The 21506-nt window shown below is 37.1% G+C and overlaps 1 protein-coding gene across 2 annotated transcripts in view; it reads right to left on the bottom strand.

The window, feature by feature from the left end:
- The window catches only part of cdk6 (cyclin-dependent kinase 6), a 47776-nt gene extending 31520 nt beyond the window's left edge, over window positions 1–16256 (bottom strand). Inside the window, exons 1-4 of one of the 2 annotated variants that reach the window (XM_051137008.1) lie at window positions 15805–16256; window positions 14014–14336; window positions 11047–11182; window positions 2847–3014 (exon numbers count right to left, since the gene is read on the bottom strand). In XM_051137008.1, coding sequence (XP_050992965.1) covers window positions 2847–3014; window positions 11047–11182; window positions 14014–14231 — 522 coding nt within the window. In that variant the 5' untranslated portion in view covers window positions 14232–14336; window positions 15805–16256. Of the gene's footprint in view, window positions 1–2846; window positions 3015–11046; window positions 11183–14013; window positions 14337–14621; window positions 14665–15804 lie in introns of those variants that run through there. The other variant, XM_051137010.1, reaches the window with a different exon arrangement.
- Window positions 16257–21506: the final 5250 nt, after the last annotated feature.

The raw sequence follows: 21506 nt of genomic DNA, 5'->3' as shown, positions 1-21506 counted from the left end.
GCTCTTGCACTCCCTTGTGCGTGTGATATGGACCATGGTAACAACTATAATTAGTTGAGATGAATTCAATTCTTGCATCTTGACATCTTAACTAAATTTAAAAATGTGATAAATCAGCCATGTAAAACAGGCTATGCAAAAAGCTGCTGACTTAATTTTGGACTTTCTCTAAGAAGAGTAAACAGAATGTCCGTTTAAAGCCTGTGTGCTATCTTTTGACATCAGAGCCATCCTCAAGAGAATGTGACTTTAAGGGTGCTTTCACACCTGTAGATCGATTGCTTTGTTCCAAAACAGGGGTTAAAATTATTACAATGTTGCTTTTTATTCATGGTGCGGTTTACTTTCACACAGCAAAGTTTCTAAACTGACCAAATGTGTCACGCGTGAGTAAACTGTCATCTCATTGGTCAAAGTTCCACGTTTTCTTCCGGGATTCCGCTCAGCTGTCATCCATCAGAATGGAACAACAACAGCTTTGCCGGGCTTATTGTTGCATTTTTTTTTTTTTTCTTAGGTATCATTATATTAATTTGTAATTTTGAGCAGGAGTCCAGGATTCATCAGGAAAACATTTTTAAAACACACCTCCTACAAACAGAGCAATAAGACGGCATTATAAAATGAAAAGGCACGCTTTGATTTTAAATGGCGCAGACAGACACAGGTTCATTTTAAGCGGTATTAGCAAAACAACAAAGCTACTGCTGTTCATGGAACTGTAATTACCCATTATACAGTGTGATAAAGCCTGGTTCGTTGGTCCATTGGATCGGATGGCTTTCTCACTACAACCGAACCGCTCCAGTGTTCGTTTGAAAGCATACCGAGACCACCTCTTCAAGGAGGTCTCGGTACGCTTCTTTGGTCCGCTTTTGGTGCGCACTCGAGTGCGATTGCTACATTCACACCTGCCCAAATGAACCGCACCAAGAGGGAAAACGATTTGTGCTTTTAATTCAAAATGTGAAAATGGACAGTAACTACAAAGATTTCTAAGATTTGTATCATCAAAGCTTTCCAATGTTCACGTGAGTTTTCTCATTCAGGAAATACATTCTCTGATCATTCTGACACCCCATGAATGCAGTATTTAAATTTAACTAGCGATCGTGCATGTTGATGAATCAAAGCTTCTTACAACTGTGTCATAGCACCAGAAGACAAAAATTATTTAAATCGACAGTTCAGGCATTTAAGTGGCACCGAAATTCACGTTCTGACTCGGTTCGGTACATACCGGTACATGGGTACCGGCATTGGCAACATTTGACTCTTGAGAAAAAAATGAGGGGAAAACAAGCAAAAGAAAAAATCTTTTTCGGATAAGCATCAAAACAATGCTCTACTGTATTGCAATGCACCACAGCAGTCAATACAGCACAGTCAAGAATAATTTAAAGTGGTTGCCAACGTTCTATTGACTCTTACCGCTGACTCTTGAATCTGGCGATGCTTCCCGTTTTACGTGTCAGTTGACAGACAGATTGCTATATTCATGTGAATCAATGGTCTTTTCTATTATATTGAGATGACATTAGTTTCATTAAATTATACTGTTTTCTTTGTGAAAACTCCACCACCTGCTCTGCAAAAACGTTTGTGGCGTCCAATGTTTCATTCCTAAAATCTATTTAATTAAAAACAACAATTAAAGGTTCTAAAGGTTCTTTACTGAGTTATATAAGTGACTATTCACAAGCTGTTTTATTCACGGTATAATAGGGTAAATGATTGGAAATATATTTAACGTCTTCCATTCATTATTTGCAGAGCGCCAGACACCCAGTAATTGCAATAATTTTGTGCTTTGTTGCTTTTAATATAACACAACTCAGTCTTCAAATTCAGTTAGTTTTATAATGAAATACAAATTATAAATGTGATTTATTTCAAATTTATAGCACAATATAAATGTAAAGTAACATCAGAAGGAATGAAAAAAAAAATCCTAATTTAATGAAACAAATGTCTCATTGCAATTGGAAAGATGACTGATTCACATGCCGCTTAAACTGAAGTGAATACAACGATCTGTCATGCCACATTAGAGAGCGTGAAAAACATATTGTAAGACATATTGTTCGCATTTTGATAAAACTGACAGATTTTGAAAGCTGAGACTTTGGAATATCTCCCGGCGCTCCCAATCCGGGCCATCTGCATGCATGATAGGCTAGAATGTACTCTCCAAATATTATAATTTTAACCTCGTAATTGCTATGAATTAATTCTCACAAGTTTGACTTTATTCTCAAAATATTCTGACTTTATTATCAAAACACTTCAACTTTATCCTCGTAATTTTGACTTTATTGTTGAAATGTTTAGACTTTATTGTAGAAATATTTCAACTTTATTCTCAATATATTTTAACTTTATTCTTGAAATATTTAGTCTTTATTTTCAATTATGACTTTATTCTCTCGTAATATTACAGCTTTATTCTCAAAATATTATGAATTTATTCTCTTAATTTTTAACATTCTCTAAATATTTTGACTTTCGTAATATTTCAACTTTATTATGTTAATTTTTAACGTTATTCTCTAAATATTTCAACTTTATTCTCTGGTAATACTTAAACTTTATTTTCAAAATGTTTCGACTTTATTCTCGAAATATTTTCAACTTTATTTCTCGAAATATTACGACTTTAATCTCGTAATCTTTTTTTTTTTATTTGGCACTAAAACAAAAAGAAAAAGAAAGGAAAAAAATCTAACATTTATAAAAATCAGTTATATATTCATGTGTGTGTGTGTGTGTGTCATTTTTATGACATCATATGAAATTTTTTAAAACATTTGTGCTGCTTCAGACAGTTGTGCAACCCCGTTACTCACCACGGAAGTAAGAGCCATCTGAAAGCTGTAGATCCGTGCCAGACCAAAATCAGCCAGCTTGATCTGTCCTCCACTGGTGACTAGAATGTTTTGAGGCTTAAGATCTCTATGAACCACACGGTGAGAGTGGAGGAAATCCAGACCCTGCAGCAGCTGGTACATCATATCCTGCCAAAACAAGACCAGAAGACCAGCGTCATTCCAATTATATTTTAATAACTTGAAGTGGAATAAAAAAAAATGTCTGAAAAGGACTAATATCTATCTATCTATGTGTGTGGGGGAGGGAAAAAGTGTGCATGTGCCTTTAAACCAAAAGTATGGCAGATGTTGATAACTGACATGACGGCAGAGCAGGAAAGACACACAGCCTTAAGGCTACATCCCTGTAGGCCTCTGTTTCCATGCAGCTGTTCCGGGATCACAGCTAATTGTAAATTGTCTCGTTCTGCCTACGGGCCAATATGAAATCAGACCATGATACTGAAACTCAAAACAAACAAGCAAAAAAAAAAAACCCCACACACACAAAAAGAAGGTGGGGAGAAAGACAGAAACCTAACTGCCATTTTACTTGGTAGAAATCATCGATAATGGCAGTTGAAGGTCTAACTGCCAAATAGATTTTAAAAAAATGGGGCGATGCGCAAACAGGGGATAGAAAAGTCATCGGGTCGAAGTGTCGAGCGAGGAGCATTTGCTCACAGTTGCTGCTTGACTTGTTCCAAAGCAGAGGTATCAAGCGGTGGCAGCCTACCCCTGAGAAACCCGCTGCCAAGACCTCACAAGTGACATGGATCTGAGCCCACAGCACTGTTCATTCCCTGACCAGCTGGTGAGTGATTAAAACCACTGAAACAATGGGGTGCACACTCAAGCAGAAAACTGCAAACGGCGCGAGTCAGACCGGGCGAGGGGAAGGGGACGGAGGTCCTCACAATGTGCGCGCTGGGGGCCTGCACTAGGGAACGCGTGTGTGTCAGAGTCAGGCAGCCAGGATAAACAAGAAGCCTTTCTGAATGCCCATCCAGCCATGACCTTGCAGACCTTCAGGCACAGGCAGTTATTCTGGGAGCTCCTAAAACGGCATCACCCCCTACCAGCTCCTCTGTCTTGGCCTAAAATGGGCCACGATTGGCCCGCTTTTGCTCAAGACTAAGGTGAAAAGAAAATGAAAGGTACACAAACGCCTCGGAAGCGTGACCCGAGGATAAATACGCATATAGTCGCCTCCTAACTCCTCCAAACACATATTGAGCAGCTTGTGTACCTTTTATTGACGTGTTATGTATCTAATTATCACGACAAACAGAGTCTGTGCTCATTTCCAGTGCTGTCTTTACAGGTAAATAAGCAGATTGTGTCATTTGCATGTGTGAAATGAGAGCACCGTTTGAATTCTTAAGAATTTTCTGGGTATACATACCTCATACTTATTAACCATAATTTAAATGTTATTATTTTTGAATTATGAGTGATCTGCTTAAGTGACAATCTTGAAAGCACTTTAGTTCGGTGGAAAGTCAACCTTGATATACCTGTCATACAATCTCAGTAATCTTAAAAGGAGTAACCCAACAGGTGGAATCTGAATGATTCTTCAGAGACGGTTCTTTGTTGTAACATGCTATTCACACAACAGAGGCAGCGTAATTTATAATCAAAACATTAATGTCTCAAATTAAACCAACAGTACCGACCTGAAATAACCAGGCTTTGCTGAGAGGCATTCAGACTCTAAACAAAGGAAAGATTTGATAGCACCTGTCCTAAAGTACCTCTTCTCGGAAAAAGGGAGGAAATAAAGCAGAGGACAGAGTGGAAGAAGAAAAAAAAATCCCCAAAAACAGCAGTCAAAACAGAGCTTCCAGAAGGCACCCCCCCTTTCTCATGCTAATTCATGAGAGGCAGCCATATTGTTTATTGTACCCCGGCACAATGCAGGACATCTGCCAGTTAGCGTTAGTGTAATTCCTTCCCCATGCTTCATTAGGCTCTCCTTTATGGACCAGAGACAGGCCTCGGGAAGGCGCGGGGCCGGAGAGCCTAGCCGCACTCCCCAACGCAGGGCCAGCCGCTTGATCTCCTTCCAGCTCATTTGATTCCCGGGGCCTCTCTCATCAATTAGCATGCGGTGGGTCTGAAATGGGGCAGAAGTGGGCAGTTTGGGGGCTGGAATGGGGTGGAGGCTGGGACCTCTGCAATCTGGTGTCCTTAGGAGGGTGGTGAATAAGGTTGCTGGGCATCTTTGGGAGGGCCACACGGTCTACAACTGATGTCTGTTATCTGATGTCTGTGTGGCCTGACAGAATGAAATCTCACTAATGCATATTCAAGAGCTCTTTGGTTAAAACATTGTGTATTGCATAAATTACATATAAACGTCTACTAATTATATAATATTAGTATATAACAGAAACACAATTTTGTTATCATCAACATCTGTTAATTCGTGACTGATCCGTGACTGATGCGTGAGGATCCGTGATCCTTGATCCTTAATGAGAAAAAGTGTATATATTTTATGCTTCTCTTTTTATATATGGGCCATTCTACAGAAAAGTCATGGAAACATCTTGAAAAAAAAATGTCTTTTTCCAAATAATTTGTATGTACACAAATGGCATAATATCCAAGGTACACATTTCTAGTTAATTCTCATATTGTACTTTCCGAAAGTTTTGGAATATTTGTCCCGTCCCCAAATTTGTCACTACCGAAGGGTTATATTGACCTACATTGTAAATATATATAGTTTTCCCATTTCATTAAAAGCTTCTCAGAGGTAAATCAATAATTACATTTGTAACAATATTTCAAGTGTAATTTATGAGATTTGTTTTAACTCAAATCCAATTTTTTTTGTAAAAGGCAAAAAGTTGATCATTCTGATTTTAAACTTAAAGGAGAAGTCCACTTCCAGAACAACAATTCACATATAATGTACTCACCCCCCTTGTCATCATTTTCATGTCTTTCTTTCTTCAGTTGTAACAAAAAAAAAAAATGTTTTTTGAGGAAATCATTTCAGCATTTTCTCCATATAATGGACTGGTATGGTGCCCCGATTTTGAACTTCCAAAATGCAGTTTAAATGCGGCTTCAAATGATCCCAAATGCGGTTGTAAACAATCCCAGCTGAGAAAGAAGGGTCTCTTCTAGCGAAATGATCGGTTATTATCATTAAAATAATACAATTTATATACTTTTTATTCTCAAACGCTCGTCTTGCCTTGCAGTCCTTGAACTTTGTGTATTCTTACTCAAGACAGTTAGGGTATGTCGAAAAACTCCGACCGTATTTTTTCCCTCAACTTCAAAAATCATTTCAAAATCCTCCTACATCGCTGCAGAAGTACCGAGCCAGTCTTTGCAAAGAGACATGCAAAGAAGATCAAACACCCTTAACAAAAGGGTAAAACAACGATTTTGAAGTTGAGGGAGAACATGAGATGGGAGTTTTTCGACATACCCTAACTGTCATGAACTGGAACAAAAACAGTCCAGGCAGAGTAAGACAAGACAAGACAAGCGTTTGGCATTAAAAAGTACATAAATTGCATTATGTTTATTAAAATAACTGATCGTTACGCTAGATAAGACCCTTCTTTCTCGACTGGGATCATTTGAAGCCGCATTTAAACTTCATTTTGGAAGTTCAAAATCGGGGCACCATATCAGTCCATTATATGTGGAAAAATGCAGAAATGTTTTCCTTAAAAAAACAATTTCTTTACGACTGAAGAAAGAAAGACATGAACATCATGGATGACAAGGGGGTGAGTAAATTATTTGTAAATTATTGTTCTAGAAGTGGACTTCTTTAAGGATTCATTAGTTTGAATATACATTGAACCAAAAACTACTTTATTTATATAGCAAATGACACAAATACTTTATTTTTGACAAAACATTCCATGTCCAGGTAGTGACAGTAATGCTTTGGTAGCGATCGCATCACATTACAGTTTTAACTTTTAACTAAAACACTACTAAAACATACTAAAATACAAAAAAATTGCATAACTGTACTAAAACTGTGTTTATTTCCCCCAATATGAGGATTATGTGTTCTCTTTTGTCACTATCGAAACAATGATGACGTTTCAGTCGTACAGTGTTTCTGTAGTGACAATTTTATGCGATAACACCCAAAAAAAACTGTAGTGATAATGTTTGATACTTATGAACCTTGCTTAAAGATGCTAATCAGAAAAAAAGGGTGTTTCATTGCAGAGTACAGATTTTTCAGACTTTTGAACACATTTACCTCAAAATAATGAGACCTGTCTACTCACACCTTGTAGCTATGAGAAAGAGGGACACAGGAATATTTCCTGATCATAAATTTACAGGTTTAGTTAAAATCAGTCTCTGCCAATATACTAAAACATACACTGTTTCGGTAGTGACATGAAAATGCGGGACACATTTTTTTTTTTTACGCAGTTTCCTAATTTACAAAGAAAAAATAAAATAAATATTTTGAACTTTTTTTTAAAGAATCAAAAAGATACAACAGAAAAAAAAAAAAAAACATTTTTTCAATATTATTTTCTTAAGTTGAAATTCAGGGGTTAGGGTTCACGACAGCCACCTCCCAATTGAAAGTACCCAATAAATTATGATTTTAAATATATAAAACTTACTAATATTTTAAATATTATTGTGGGATTCAATGGGTAATAGAAGAATCTTACTAAACATATAAGATTTGAGGTGTTTTTTAAATGTATTTTTTGGTTGTGGGACAGCAGTTTAGATCAATTCTGTAGAAATGCCCATATACGTTGCATTACATGTTTTTATAATAGTCTCTTATGCTCACAGAGGCTGGATTTTTTTTTTTTTTTTTTTTTTGATAAAAAAAAATACAGTAAATCAGTAATATTGTTATAACTGTTTTCTATCTAAATTTTAAAATGTAATTTATTTGTGATGGCAAAGCTGAAATTTCAGCAGCCATTACTCTAGTCTTAAAAACCCAAAAATTAAAATTCATTCATGCAGTCATTTCCATGTTGTTCCAAACCATTTTTATGTTGAACATAAAAGAAGATGTTTTGAAGAATGAAGTAAAAAAAAGAACGAATTTAGAACTAATCAAACAGCTGATGGTCCCTATTGACTTCCACAGTATTTCTTTCCCTACTATGGAAGTCAGTGGGGACCAACAACTGTTTGGTTCTTCAAAATATCTTCTTCTGTGTTCAGCGTAAGAAAGCAACTTATACAGGTTTGGAAAGACATGAAGGTGAGTAAATTACGACAAAATTTAAATTTTGGGGTGAGCTATTCCTTTAAGTGTCTCATTATCCTTCAGAAATCATTAAATTATGCAGATTTGGTGTTAAACATTTCAATGTTGAAAACAATTGCGGGGCTTAATAGTTTTTTTGTTTTAAACTGGATTCTAGGAATTGATGAATAGAAATTTTAAAAGAACAGCATTTATTTTAAACATTTTTAGGGTCACTTTTAATGAGTTTAAAGCATCCTTTTTTATTAGGTCTTTTAGGTCTAACAGACAATCAATGGGAAAAATGCAGAGAAACCACATACTTATCTCTAACATGCAAACTAGAGACTCAAACCAAGACTGCGTTATGTTCAAAAGTCCCTCTCGATACACAATCCTTCCTTAACGATACACAAAACTTGCAAAGGAAACCCCTTAGGTGTCACTTTTTAACTTTTCGAATGTTTCTTAGCTTCTGTTTCCATTTCAATTTGGCACGAGTGACAAAGAGAGAGATACGGTTTGTTCAGGCACTCAATGTAAGATGTCCTAGGGGGAGAGGTAGCGAAATATGATGAATGGATTTGTAAGACTACCATGTGGGAAAAGTCATAATAGATTACGGGAGAGTAGATGATCAGGACAAGAAAAAAAAATCCAACATTTCCGCTCAAAGCTTTCCGGATGAACGTAAGAGGACACTGACACGGGACACGCACCAGGATTATTTCTAGACTAATGAAAATGATATCTTACAGCCACTTAAGGAAGCCCCTTGCAGTCCACAGGTTCATTCTAGTGAAAGGCTGAGAGGGAGGCCACTAACCAGACATACAAACCCTATGCATGAGCACACACACACATACACTGAAGCAACATTCCTCTGGCCAATCTTTGGTGAAAGCCAGAGCTGAATGAAAATAGAGGCACACAGGCACCCAGCCCTTTAATTAGAAGCCCATCCACCACATGTACTGCCCATCAAAAGGACAGGACTCTGTGATCTGAGGGAGCTCCATCCTTCATCTGCCGACTTAGAAGGCTATCATTTTTAATATAAAAATACCTATTGGAAGACAATATGGAACATAGAAATAAAAATCTTCTTTAAGTAAGCATCCATAAAACATACCTGTGACACAAGTTCCATCACGAAAACTCTCTGAAGATTTTAGCATGGTAATGGTATGACAGTGTATTTGGTCTTGGTGGAATACAATTGCTACACTGCTGAACTGTTGTTGTAGATTATTGCTTTTGCACAGGAACTTGCTACTGCCAATATATGCAGTTGCTTCGAGTATTTAAGACATGCTGCTGCACAAACAGCATATATAATAACCTGTAGTAGATCTTTACAGGTGGAGCCGGGAAGGTGGAGGGTTTCAGAGGAACTCTGAAAGCATGCTGCAAACTGCTCTAGTGAATGCTAACCAGCCATTTAAATGTAAAGCAGCAAGCTCATTGGCTGCGTATGCAACAAGAACCAATCAATTTGTACCAAGTACTTTAACGCTTTGAATACCATCAGTTCGTGTTAAGGACCCATCAGCCTGCGCCATCTACACTCTCAAAAATGCTGGGTTATTTTTTTAATCCAAATGCTGGTTTCAGCCTTTTGGGTCATTTTATTAGATTATTTTTAATATTTTTACCCAGGTGCTGGGTAGTTTTTCTGCACTCTAAAAAAAAAAAAAAAATTCTGTTGTTTTTTTTTTGAGCCTGAGCCAGAGTTGAGCCTGTCTCCAAAGAAACAACCCAGCTGCTGAGTAACAGTCAGATCGTGGGCTTTTTGCGTCCTCTACAGGATAGTACCACCGATTAGATTCTTCGGCGAAATAAAGGTTGGTATTTCATTTCATTCATAAATTCGTTACTGTGCTGGAAATTATGCATTTTTATGCAATGCAACATCCTGGGACGAGATGTCGGTCTGTTTAATATACTGAATTTCATTTAATTTCATGTTAAAATCTAATCTCAGTACTGTTTGTTTATGGGCAGGTTATGGAGTCAGTCACGGCATCTTTCAGCTACGAGTGAAACGCGAGGCAGTTTGAGGTTCGCAGTTCCCTTGGCAAACCCATCACCAGCTTAGATTTCGCTGACACACTGTCAGGAGAATTAGCACCATTTTGGTGAAAAGGGATTACAGCAAACGGTTGAATACACTTAAAGTAAAATGCTTCTTTTAAATGTTAATTTTTTTTATTTCTATAAAACTTGTTAAACGAGTTTAAATGTATGTAATATTGGAAATTATTCTGTATTCACTCAAATAAATTCAATTTGTCTTATATTTTTGTTCATGGGTGTTTTTGCCTAATAAATGTTCATCTTTTGATTATTGCTGTTGCCTCAAGTAATTCTGCGTGTGATTTTTAATTTCCAGTCTATTTTAAGCCAGCAATATAGTAATTTTTAAACAACAGTTGACCTAAATAAACCAACCCAGCAGGTTGGGTAAAAATATTTAACTCAACCAGCTGGATCAAAATAACCCAGCGTGTGTTCTGTCTAATATTTACCCAGCACTGGGTTGCCAAATAACCCAGCATTTTTTAGAGTGTAGAGTTTGATGACAGAACTTGGCATTTAATTAATGCAGGTTTTAAATTCCAAATTTACCTCGTTTAGTAATAACAGTTCATTCTTATCAGTTACAGCTTAACGTCAGTGTAAAATGTTTTACTTTAATAACCTGACCTTGTTTTATCCATCACCGCTGACATAATAGAATTTTTATTAGAAAGTTAGATTGATTAAAATATTATGAAACACAATGATTATGAACACGGTTAAGAATAACGCACCAGAATTTACACTGAATATGTGCATTAAACAGCTAAAAGGGTTTGTTTCGATTTGTTCGATGTTGACCTTACAATTATTAAAGTTATAAATATACAGTTTCTTCTCCTGATTGGCAATACTGACATGAATTTGTTGGTGTGATGGTACCTTTATGGTTTCAGGTGGCACTCCTGGATCAGGTGCTTTCTCCAAATATGTGGTTAAATCTTGGTCCACGTGCTCAAAGACCAAAGTTAGTTTGGTTTCCCGGTCTGTCCTGGAAACTGTGCATACGTCAAACAACCTAAACAAGGGAAAGGCATAATCAAGAATGCTTTCATTAAAAGCTGTTTAAGTGATTTAGTAATAGTTCATAAAATACATATGAATTAAGAATGGAAATTCTACAACAGAATCTGCAATGAAATTTTATTTAAACTAAACAGAAACCTACTAAACAAGACAAGCTGACACTGTCCTCAAATTGACATTGGCAAGACCTGTCAGCATAGCATCATCTCAATGCAAAAAGGCCAGAACCCTAAAATTGCTACTCGTTCTTCAAGGACATGGATGCATGCTCTATAACAAGATAATATATTTGACAGAAGAGAAGGAGTTCCCTAATTGCCTGACGTCACTTGAAAAGATAATGAATTATCCCAGACTTTTAGTGAAAGACAAAGTCAAATATCCGTAATCTAAGAAAATAATCTTTCATGGTAACGTTACTCGATCCCATGACATCATAAACCGAACCTCTCCAGGAAACACTTCTGCTGGAATCCAGATTGTGCCTCCACAATGAAGCCTCTTAACCAGCAAAACATATGGCATGAATAATATTCTCATTATAGGCACTGAGAGGTTGCCTGCACTTTCACAGCATTCCAAACACACGGCCCTATAGGATTCTTAGGCCCCTACATTTCTTAATACTCTTTAGTGTTTCATTTAAAACATTTTTCTTCCATGCACTCTACAAAAAAACCTGTTCTATAGATCCCACATATACTCATAAAAATATTGAGGTCCAAAAATCTGCAACCCCAATAAGAAGTTTGGAGATATTCTGATATAAAACGAAAGAGAAATATTTTAGATTACGCACTATTTCTAGGTATTGAAGCTCAAGATGCTCTCTGGAACATCTCGAACCATGCTGGAGAACACGATCATCAGGTGTTTGACTTGTTGAGTTTTAACTTGTTGAGTTCATACAGCTTAAGTGCTGCTGTCATTAAAGGCAAAGGGGAAATCAAATGGACAACATTAAAAGATTAATTTGCATCCCTGGACAAATTACGAACCAGCAAAATCTGCATTTTCAATCCAGACCTTGTCTGGTCTAGCCAAAAGAATAAAGAGTACATGCTCAGCAGCTTTAAGTACACAACAATTCATGGCAAGGTTAAAGCCTTGAGCTAGGCCAGCCAATGACGTGAGTTCTGTCATCAGTTGAATGAACTAGAACAAGACCTCCCCTGACGGAGTCATCGATGATCTCAAAACATTTTCCACCTACCCATTTTGACATTCACAAGCCACCAATCTAAAAATATCAACACACATTACCAAAACAATACAAGATGCCCTTGATGCCAGACACAGACAATAAAGAATGCGTCTATTCGCAGTCGAAGATGACAGCCGACTGCTCGCAGATTATTTACGCATCAATGGTTTCACATCTGCACATAAAGGTCAACAATGAATATCTTTTCAGTTGACCAGGAAAGGTGAATTGTCAAAGCGGTGCAGGCGTGAATGGTACGATTTGCATTTGACACTCTAATTATCAAAACAATGGAAGCCGCATAGCTGTTCCTTGAAGATGTCCTCATTTTAAATGCAAAGAGAGAAGACACTGTGGTTTGGTGGACTAGATTATCTGTTAATCTTTTATACCTAGGAAAGATGACTCATTTTATCATTATGGCTAGCGATCAACAGATAAGGTTACATCAGGGGCCAGTGCTGATACTAGTATAGCAAAAGATCTGCAGTATAATGGCTCAAATTGAAGTAAGTAATATTTTCTCAAAATTCAATAAAAAAAATATCTCATTGCTCTTAAATGGCCAGGTTAGGATGACTATCATCCGATGCCTCGGCCAATATATTGGTCTGTTATGAATTTTAAAAGCAAGCTTCCCACACTTGAACCATTTAATCAACTAAAAACCGAGTGGGCATAATGCTCCGCAAGAAAAAGAAACTGTTGGAGGCGAATCCACCTAATTTATGCAACTATCTTTGCAAATAATTGGAAAGAAGCCTTTCGGTTTTCTCGAAGTTCGTAGGGGATCTCCCTTAAACAAGGGTCGATGAGTGCAAAATGATGTGACAGGAAACCATAGGCGTGATGTATGTCTAAAACCAAATTTTGAGCCATTTTCCCCAATCAACTTAGGATGCCTACACATTAGAGATCACTGAGTTTTACGGATAGGAATATGTGACAGCTGACTCGCTATCTTGCATATTACCAGATCTCCCACTGACAACCCTGTTGAAAAAAAACAGCACATGCTGGTTAGGTACGTTTTGAAGCATGGCAGCTGGTTTAAGCTGGCCCTTGGTTGGTTAACCAGCTTATAACCAGTTCGGGACCATATTAAACCAGCTCATGACCAACTAAGGACCATCTTAAACCAGCTGTCATGCTTCAAAACGTACCTAACCAGCATATGCTAGTTTTTACAACAGGGTAGAGGGACAATGTAACGTAGCCTACCAAAACGGTTTTTTAAAGGACAGGATTTTGAGTGTAATATCCTCTGATATCAGGAAAAGGGTATGTCAGCAGCCATATTTAATATTGTGGGCCAGAGAAAGGTGCAGGAAATGAAACTTGTGATATGAGGAATAAAGTTATTTTCATTGTAGCACCATGCTGTTCTTAACATAAGCATTTTGAATGTGCAATGTCTTCTTCCGCTCTCATTTAATCGTGTTTTAAAACATTATAATATCAAGGTTATGTCGTAGCAATACGTCCGACGTTCAAACAAACCTACACCCTTGCAGGAAATACATACAGCATGAGGAAGTACGTTAAACTGTCGTCTATAAACAAACCAAAGCAGACTTGTTATCATGCATCCCTCATGCCATTCCCCCCACTTTCTTTACCTGACAACATTGGGATGCTCAAAGGACTCGAGCTGCCTCAGCACCGCCACCTCGCGGATGGTTGACAGCGGCATTCCCTCTTCCTCGGTCTGCACCCGAACTCTTTTTAGGGCTACAAAGCGGCCCCCGTTCTTCAAATCCCGTGCTTTGTACACCTTTCCGTATGCACCTTCGCCGATCTCAGCCACCGGCTCATACTGTTGGGTCTCTTTGTCCATTTTTTTTTCTCACGGCGAGGTATTGCGGGGAATCCCGAAACGTGACGAGTGCGCGGATATTTCACAAAGGCATTATTGGGAGAGCGGCGCTGGCACGTGCACTGCCTGTAGAGCGCGAGCACAAAAGGAGGCAGAGGTAAACACCAATGTGATCAGAGTTAAATCAAATCTTATCTACGCACTGAAGATAACAGACATGGAGCTTAAACCATAATTATAGCATTCACAAAGCTTGCTTAGCCGCCTTTACAGCCAAATAGCAAGGAAGGTCCAGTTAATATATTAACATCTGGAGTCTACAAGTAATAAAGCAGACGGGTGAATGACAAATGATGAGTTCCCGAATGATATCAAGTAGAAAACTTTTAAAGGTATAGTTAAAGTGCAAACCTTTTGAATTTCAGTCTGTGCCTTCACGTTGGTTTTACCAAATACAAAGCATCTCAAGCTAATGACTCTAAACGTGTCAATTGGCGTAACCAAATATGCTTTGGAGCTTGAACACGTGGTTGTGCACAACTCAATCATCATTTTCAACAAGTGGTATAACACTTATCATTTATTTAACAAATATTATGAATTTTTGAGTCGAAATATGAAAAAGTTTTATAGGTTACTCTGACCTGAACGAAACGTGTTTTTCATTTTGTTTTGTTTTTTAAAAGTCATTATGATATACATTTTTAATAATAATAATAATAGCCTTGACACAGTTATGAGGGTCTACAAGGGACCTTAATGTGATATCATTTCCTGTTTTATAGTTTTTTTTAGTCACATGACAACAAAATGGCTTCTTGCGTGCTGGTTAAACCAGAGACATTTTTTTTTACAATATTTATACACCTACTTTTAAACACATATTAAAAATATTATTTAAAATAATAATAATTATATTAATTAAAAAATAACAATAAATTCCCTTTTAATTAATGTTTTAACCATTTCAGCAGTCACACCACCCTGACATTTTTCACTTTAAGCCCCACATAGACCTGTGTTTTATTCAAAGTAAAATTTATTTAAAATAATAAACATAAATATTAAAAATGTAAATATAACAGCGTTTAATTTAGAAGTTGAACACGTTAATCAAAGACAAAAAATGTCTAATCAAATCACTTTGTAGGAATTGCGAATTTATTTATTTTTGTAATAACCTCACGTCACTGATCTATAATTACTTGTTAACCTTTGAGTCTACACAGGTATGTCTAATGTAACTCGTTTCCGCACAGTAAACGCCTGTAATACACTCAAGCTTTGAGTCTAACCCGTGCGCATATTGTCAATGAAAATAAACGGGCTGAGTTTTCTAATGACAAGATTGTCCTTGCTCTTCTTTGTGCCACACAGCCCTGAGCACGTGGTTATCTACTGATTGCATTGTTTAGCTGTGCATATCAATAAACGCTGGAACTAAAGCGCCCACGTTAGCTTCCAGACTCAAACAACACGAACGGGTCGCTCTAATAACCCCTCTAACGTGCACGCAAAGCCCCATATGTAGAAACACGCGCACTGAATGTAGAAGTAACGCCTAAGTGAATGAGAGTTTGCTCAGTATAGTTACCCCGTTTGTTATATTCCGCCCGGAGAGTCGCGTCATTCATAAACTTCAGTAAGTTTCCCAGCGTCTCCACACGCATCACAGCTCGTGCAGTGTCCTCGCAACGGGCCACACAGGTAGTCGGATGGTGCACGCGCTAAGCCCCATCTCCCAGCAGTACCACACCACTGCAACAGCAAATCAAGTGAAAGATCGTCTGATCAGTCCCCCTAGAAAGCGGAGTGGATCAAACAGGGACTGATTTTCATCGATCTGCTATGGCCGTCCTTCCCCCTTTATGTTTTTCCCATCTATGCAGGAATATGCAGCGTGTGTGTGTGCTCGGTCTCCTCCTCGCTTTCCCACGCTGGCTGAATGTGCCTTGACCCCCTTCAGAGCAGTTTGACACAGAGCAGGAGCGTTTCCGCATTCCTCACCGACTACAAAGACTAACCGCCTCCTCTTGCTTTCTCCCTGCCTGTTCGCTCCTTCACCATTCATACTGCTTTTTTGTTTTTGTCTCGGTGTCAAAACGGGATCACCGCGGGGGAAAGAGCTGGGACGCGGAAAGGTTATTGGATGCAGCAGCCCAAACTTTGTGCATCTGAAAATCTACATTCGTGAGGCAACACATTGCTTCTTCTAAAATAATGCATGCATCATGCATAATTTATATATATATATATATATATATATATATGTGTGTGTGTGTATATATATATATATATATATATATATATATATATATATATATGTGTGTGTGTGTGTGTGTGTGTGTGTGTGTGTGTGTGTGTGTGTGTGTGTGTGTGTGTATATATATGTATGTGTGTGTATATATATATATATATATGCACACATACACATATGCAGTCTATCCATATATTTACCTAGACTGCACTTATGGACTTGTACCATTTATATTCTTTAGTATTTTAAATTGTTAAAAATTAGGTTTTTGCACTGTACTGCTAAGCTGAGCTACAGTACAAAATGTTTAACAGAAAAAGAATGTAAAAATGCTACAATAAAAACTTTAGTTAACTATACTTTCACTATATAAACAGTGAAAATTATAATAATTTAACAGGACATTGCATGAACGTTTAATGCAAAATTTATTTGTTTCAAAAGTAAAAAAATATGATTTGCCTGTAGTATAAGCCTCATTATTTTAAAACAAACAAATCATAATTCTGATAATATTTTACCTTAAAGGGGACATCGGATGCAAAATTCACTTTTACGTTTGCATATACATGTGTCTTAGCAGTATGTGGACACAACCAGCCTACAATGATAAAAATCAATTTATTCATTTTTAAATCCCCCCAAAACCTAAACAGTCTCAATAATCAATTTGTTTTGATTTTCTGAGCAGTATGATGTCATACTGTTCAGACTCCGCCCATGACTGCTGACAGTCTCGTTTTAGCATATTTCAACCCTCAGCCATTTTCTCCGCGCTCAAGCAGCTGTAGCGACAACAACGTCTTGTAAGCAATGCAGATGTTTTTTTTATTTGGATGTAAAAGTGAACACAAGAGTCTTCATTTTCTCCTGACATCAGAGCCACTGAGGACGCAGTGGATTAGTTTTGTGTTTGATGGTAACGAGCCACCGAATACAGAAAAAAAAAATGGTAGTAGCTCATTATCATTTAAAGAGACATGCACCAAAACGGGCCGCTGTTTTTGATGAGAATTTTAAAGTATGTTGTAGACATTTCATGAAGGCCCTAAACAATGATACCAACTTGTGGAAAATGGGCATCCAATGTCTCCCTTAAAAGTTTGTTTGGTTACCTAAATTTTTTATTGTATAATTTTTCCATCCCTTTTCCATGTCGTCAAACGTTTTTTTAATACACTTATTTTAATTTTATTATTTATAATTAATATATATTGTTACCCATTATATTTAGTAACTGAACTGGTAACTTTGCATTTTAATAAATACATTTTGTACATTTATAGTGTTTTATATCAATGTATGTTGTTAATTGCATTTCTTTGTTGTCGTGTGTTACCCTCACTCTTAAAAATAAAGGTTCCAAAAGGGTGTTTTTGCAGTGATGCCATAGAAGAACCGTTTTTGGTTCCCCAAAGAACCTTTCAGTGAACAGTTCTTAAAAGAACCATTTTGAAGAACATTTTAATAATCTAGAGAACCTTTTCTGGATTTGAAAGGTTCCATGGATGTTCAAGTTTCTTCATGGAACCATTAATGCCAATAAAGAACCTTTATTTTTAAGAGTGCTGATGGTGTTTTGTAGACAGTGTATAGACCGTGGTACCAATTATTAGCCACTCTGTATAGACAGACTTTTATTCATCATGTGACCTGTTCGAACAACTGTATTAGGTTATCAGTAGCCTATATTTGTATTTTTATTTAAGAAGCTTGCTTTTTGTTTTTTTACAAAATGTCTGGGATAACAACTCAAAGGGATTTACCAGGATTTGTTTGTTTTTGCAGTTAATGTCATAATTGGGCTCATGTTCAATGTCACTGGATCTATGCTGCCTTTGCTGATCAATACTGCACTGCTGTCTTGTATGTTGTCTTGTGTAGATAGACAGATGGATAGACTGACAGACAATTTTATGTAAAAGCTTTATGAAAGTGCAGTTAAATCTGTTCCCCTGTTGCATTCTAAAGAGGATATACTGTAAAAGAAATGTAAAGTGTTGATAATCAGGCAAAGGATATGGGTGAATCTTCCTAAATGAACTGTATTGTCAGGTATGGTGGGGGGGCTTTGTAGTTCGCCGAGGTGAATGAATCTGCTCGTCTGCACTATTCAGAGCAACTGAACGTTCGTTGATTTGAGTGAGAGCGGTTCGGCATGGGGGCAGATGATGAGTCTGAAGTAGGTTTGTCTGCCAATACAGTTTCCCCATGCGTGCCCCCTCTTGTCAACTTAAAATTCAACTTTTTTGCATCACAAAGCACACATTACACACAATGGCCTCTAAACCAATAACTGCAAAGGCTTCCCTGTACATTTATGCATCATGATTGTTCATTTTAAATGAGCTCTGAGAGCCATTTCCCAGATTGAATACATTACCATGCACACACATGCTTATTAGCCAGTGAAAAACAAAACAATTAAATTGGTTTGTGTGTGGTATGTTCGCTGTCCTTTGAGCCATGCCAAAGTAGTCATTTTGAAAAAGGAGAAACAGTCATACACTGTAAAGTCTGTGCGAGACAGATGTCATAAAACAAGACTCGAATGAGTCAACAAACGTATATCTAAAACAAGAAAGTGGCAATATTATCAAAATATGTAACATTAAATCATTCTTGGGAACGAGGACACAGAGATGAATGAGCAACTGAAAGAGATCGCTTGGGGAGATTTATACAGCATGGTGGCGTGTGCTGGTTTAACGTTTGTCTTTTTGTGTAAGGATGAAAAGGAATTTTGTGGTTGAGATAATTAACACTTACCAAGGCATTTTAATTGTCTCCCAGTAAAAGGCCTTAATGGTTTATGAAAACAAACACATGCTTCAAGCAAAAAAATACATAATTTAGTCTGCAAAAAACACCTAAATATGTAAATGCGGTGAGAATTTCCTGTTTTTTTGCTGCTACTTTAAAATCCCTGTATTTTTCAGTTACATTTCAGTTTATATTACCACACATAATTAATTTTATAAATGCACCAAAAGATGTGAATTCTGTTGCTTACTGTTAAAGTTTTTAGGCTGTTGGGATGCAAGGTTCTAGTTAGAGAACAAATCTATACAACTTAATTTGTTGCTCAAGTTCAATCGTCTTATGTGTCTTTTTGCATATGCTTTTCTTATCATTACAATGACTTCTGGTTGAGCAGAGTGTAAGCCGTATAGTCTAGATGAAAGGCTCCAATCATACACTATCAGTGTTTTTTAAATGACAATCTCTGTGGTTATTTGAGAAGCTTGAGTGGCAGATGGGGATCAGTCTGTCTATGTAAGAGAGACTCTCTCCAGTGGAGAACAGGTGACATTCTACCAGATTACCTTTCCACCCCATACACTTCTAACCAGACACCAGTCGGCCCGACAGCAGCCTCTCAGATCGGCTTTCTCAAATCAGATTCAGCCACACATGGAGGCAGCATTTGTGAAAGTGATCCCAACAGTCTTCATGTTACTCCTAGTCGATTCACTGTCCCCCCAGCGCAGAGAATAACTGCTGACCACACCCCAAACACAGTGTCTGTGTGGTTTGTTAATGATAACACAACCTTATGTTTGGTTTACGTATATGAACGGAGGAGATTACATAACAAAAATCATTAATATTAGTAATTTCTTTTTTGAAAAAATGTCTCTTTTTTGTCCATACATTGATGTTTTGGACCCTGTGGACTTTTATTGTATGGACAAACAGTTGTAACATTCTTCAAAATATCTTATTTGGGTGACCTATCCCTGGAAAGCACTTTAAACTTTCAACTTTAGAAGTTAACGACTCGAACTTGCGGAACTGGAGTGGGAGCCTCATTCAGAGTCTACATAAACTGAGATGCAGCTATTGTTCACCCACTCAGGTTGCTATACTGTTCAAAAGTTTGGGGTCAGTAAGATTTTTGATTTTTTTGAAAGAAATTCTTATATGCTCACCAAGGCTGTATTTGTTTGATCAAAAATACAGCAATATTGTGAAATATTATTACAATTTAAAAATATCTCTATTTTAATATATTTTTAAATGCTATTTATTTCTGTGATGGCAAAGCTGAATTTTCCAGCATCATTACTCTAGTCTATCCTGATTCGGTGCTCAAGAAACATTACAGTTGTGCAAAATATTTTTGTGGAAACCATGATTTTTCTTTTTTTCAGGATTCTTTAATTAATAGAAAGTTTAAAGAACAGCATTTATTTGACAGAAATCTTTTGTACCATTATAAATGTCTTTACTGCCACTTTTGATCAATTTAATGTGTACATCCTAAATAAAACTAACAATTTCTTGCATGTTACCTCATTCTTTAGTTAGAGGCTAATTTAACTTAACTTGGGTATAGTTTACCCCAAAATAATAATTCTGTCATTAAAGGGATAGTTCACCTAAAAATGAAAATTAGCCCATTATTTACTCACCCTGCAGGCATCCTAGGTGTATATGACTTCCTTCTTTTATATTAAAAATTATCCTGGCACTTCCAAGCTTTAGAATGGCAATGGGTGGGTGTTTCTTTTCATCAGTCCAATAAAGTGCATCATCCATTATAAAAAGTGCCTCACACGGCTACGGGGGGTGAATACAGGCATCCTGTAGCGAATCGATGCGTTTTTGTAAGAAAAAAATCCATATTTAAAAGGTAAGAATCACTTTAATCTAGCTTGCGCCAACTGGTTGTACACAGAAGCAGCTATGGGAGGATGACGTAGAACATCGGCATTGCGCATGCACTGGTGAGTCTCACACAAACCAACGTTTGTTTACAGGAGCAAAGGAAGAAAAGTTTTGTTACTTTACAAATTTCTCCTCTTGGTTTATATTGAAATCCTCAATCCAATTCATGAGTATTGTTTTCTTTTGGTTTCTTCACGGTGTGTTCACGTTCATCACTTCCGAGTGGTGAATATGCAACGCCGATGTCTTACGTCATCCACCCAGAGCTGCTTCCATGTATGACCAGTTGGCGCAAGCTAGATTAAAGTGATTCTTACATTTTAAATACGGATATTTTTTTTTACAAAAATGCATCGATTCGCTACAGG

The sequence above is a fragment of the Labeo rohita genome, chromosome 19 (assembly GCF_022985175.1).
Source record: "Labeo rohita strain BAU-BD-2019 chromosome 19, IGBB_LRoh.1.0, whole genome shotgun sequence".
NCBI classification, from domain to species: domain Eukaryota; kingdom Metazoa; phylum Chordata; class Actinopteri; order Cypriniformes; family Cyprinidae; genus Labeo; species Labeo rohita.
This window is presented reverse-complemented; position numbering and strand designations above follow the sequence as displayed.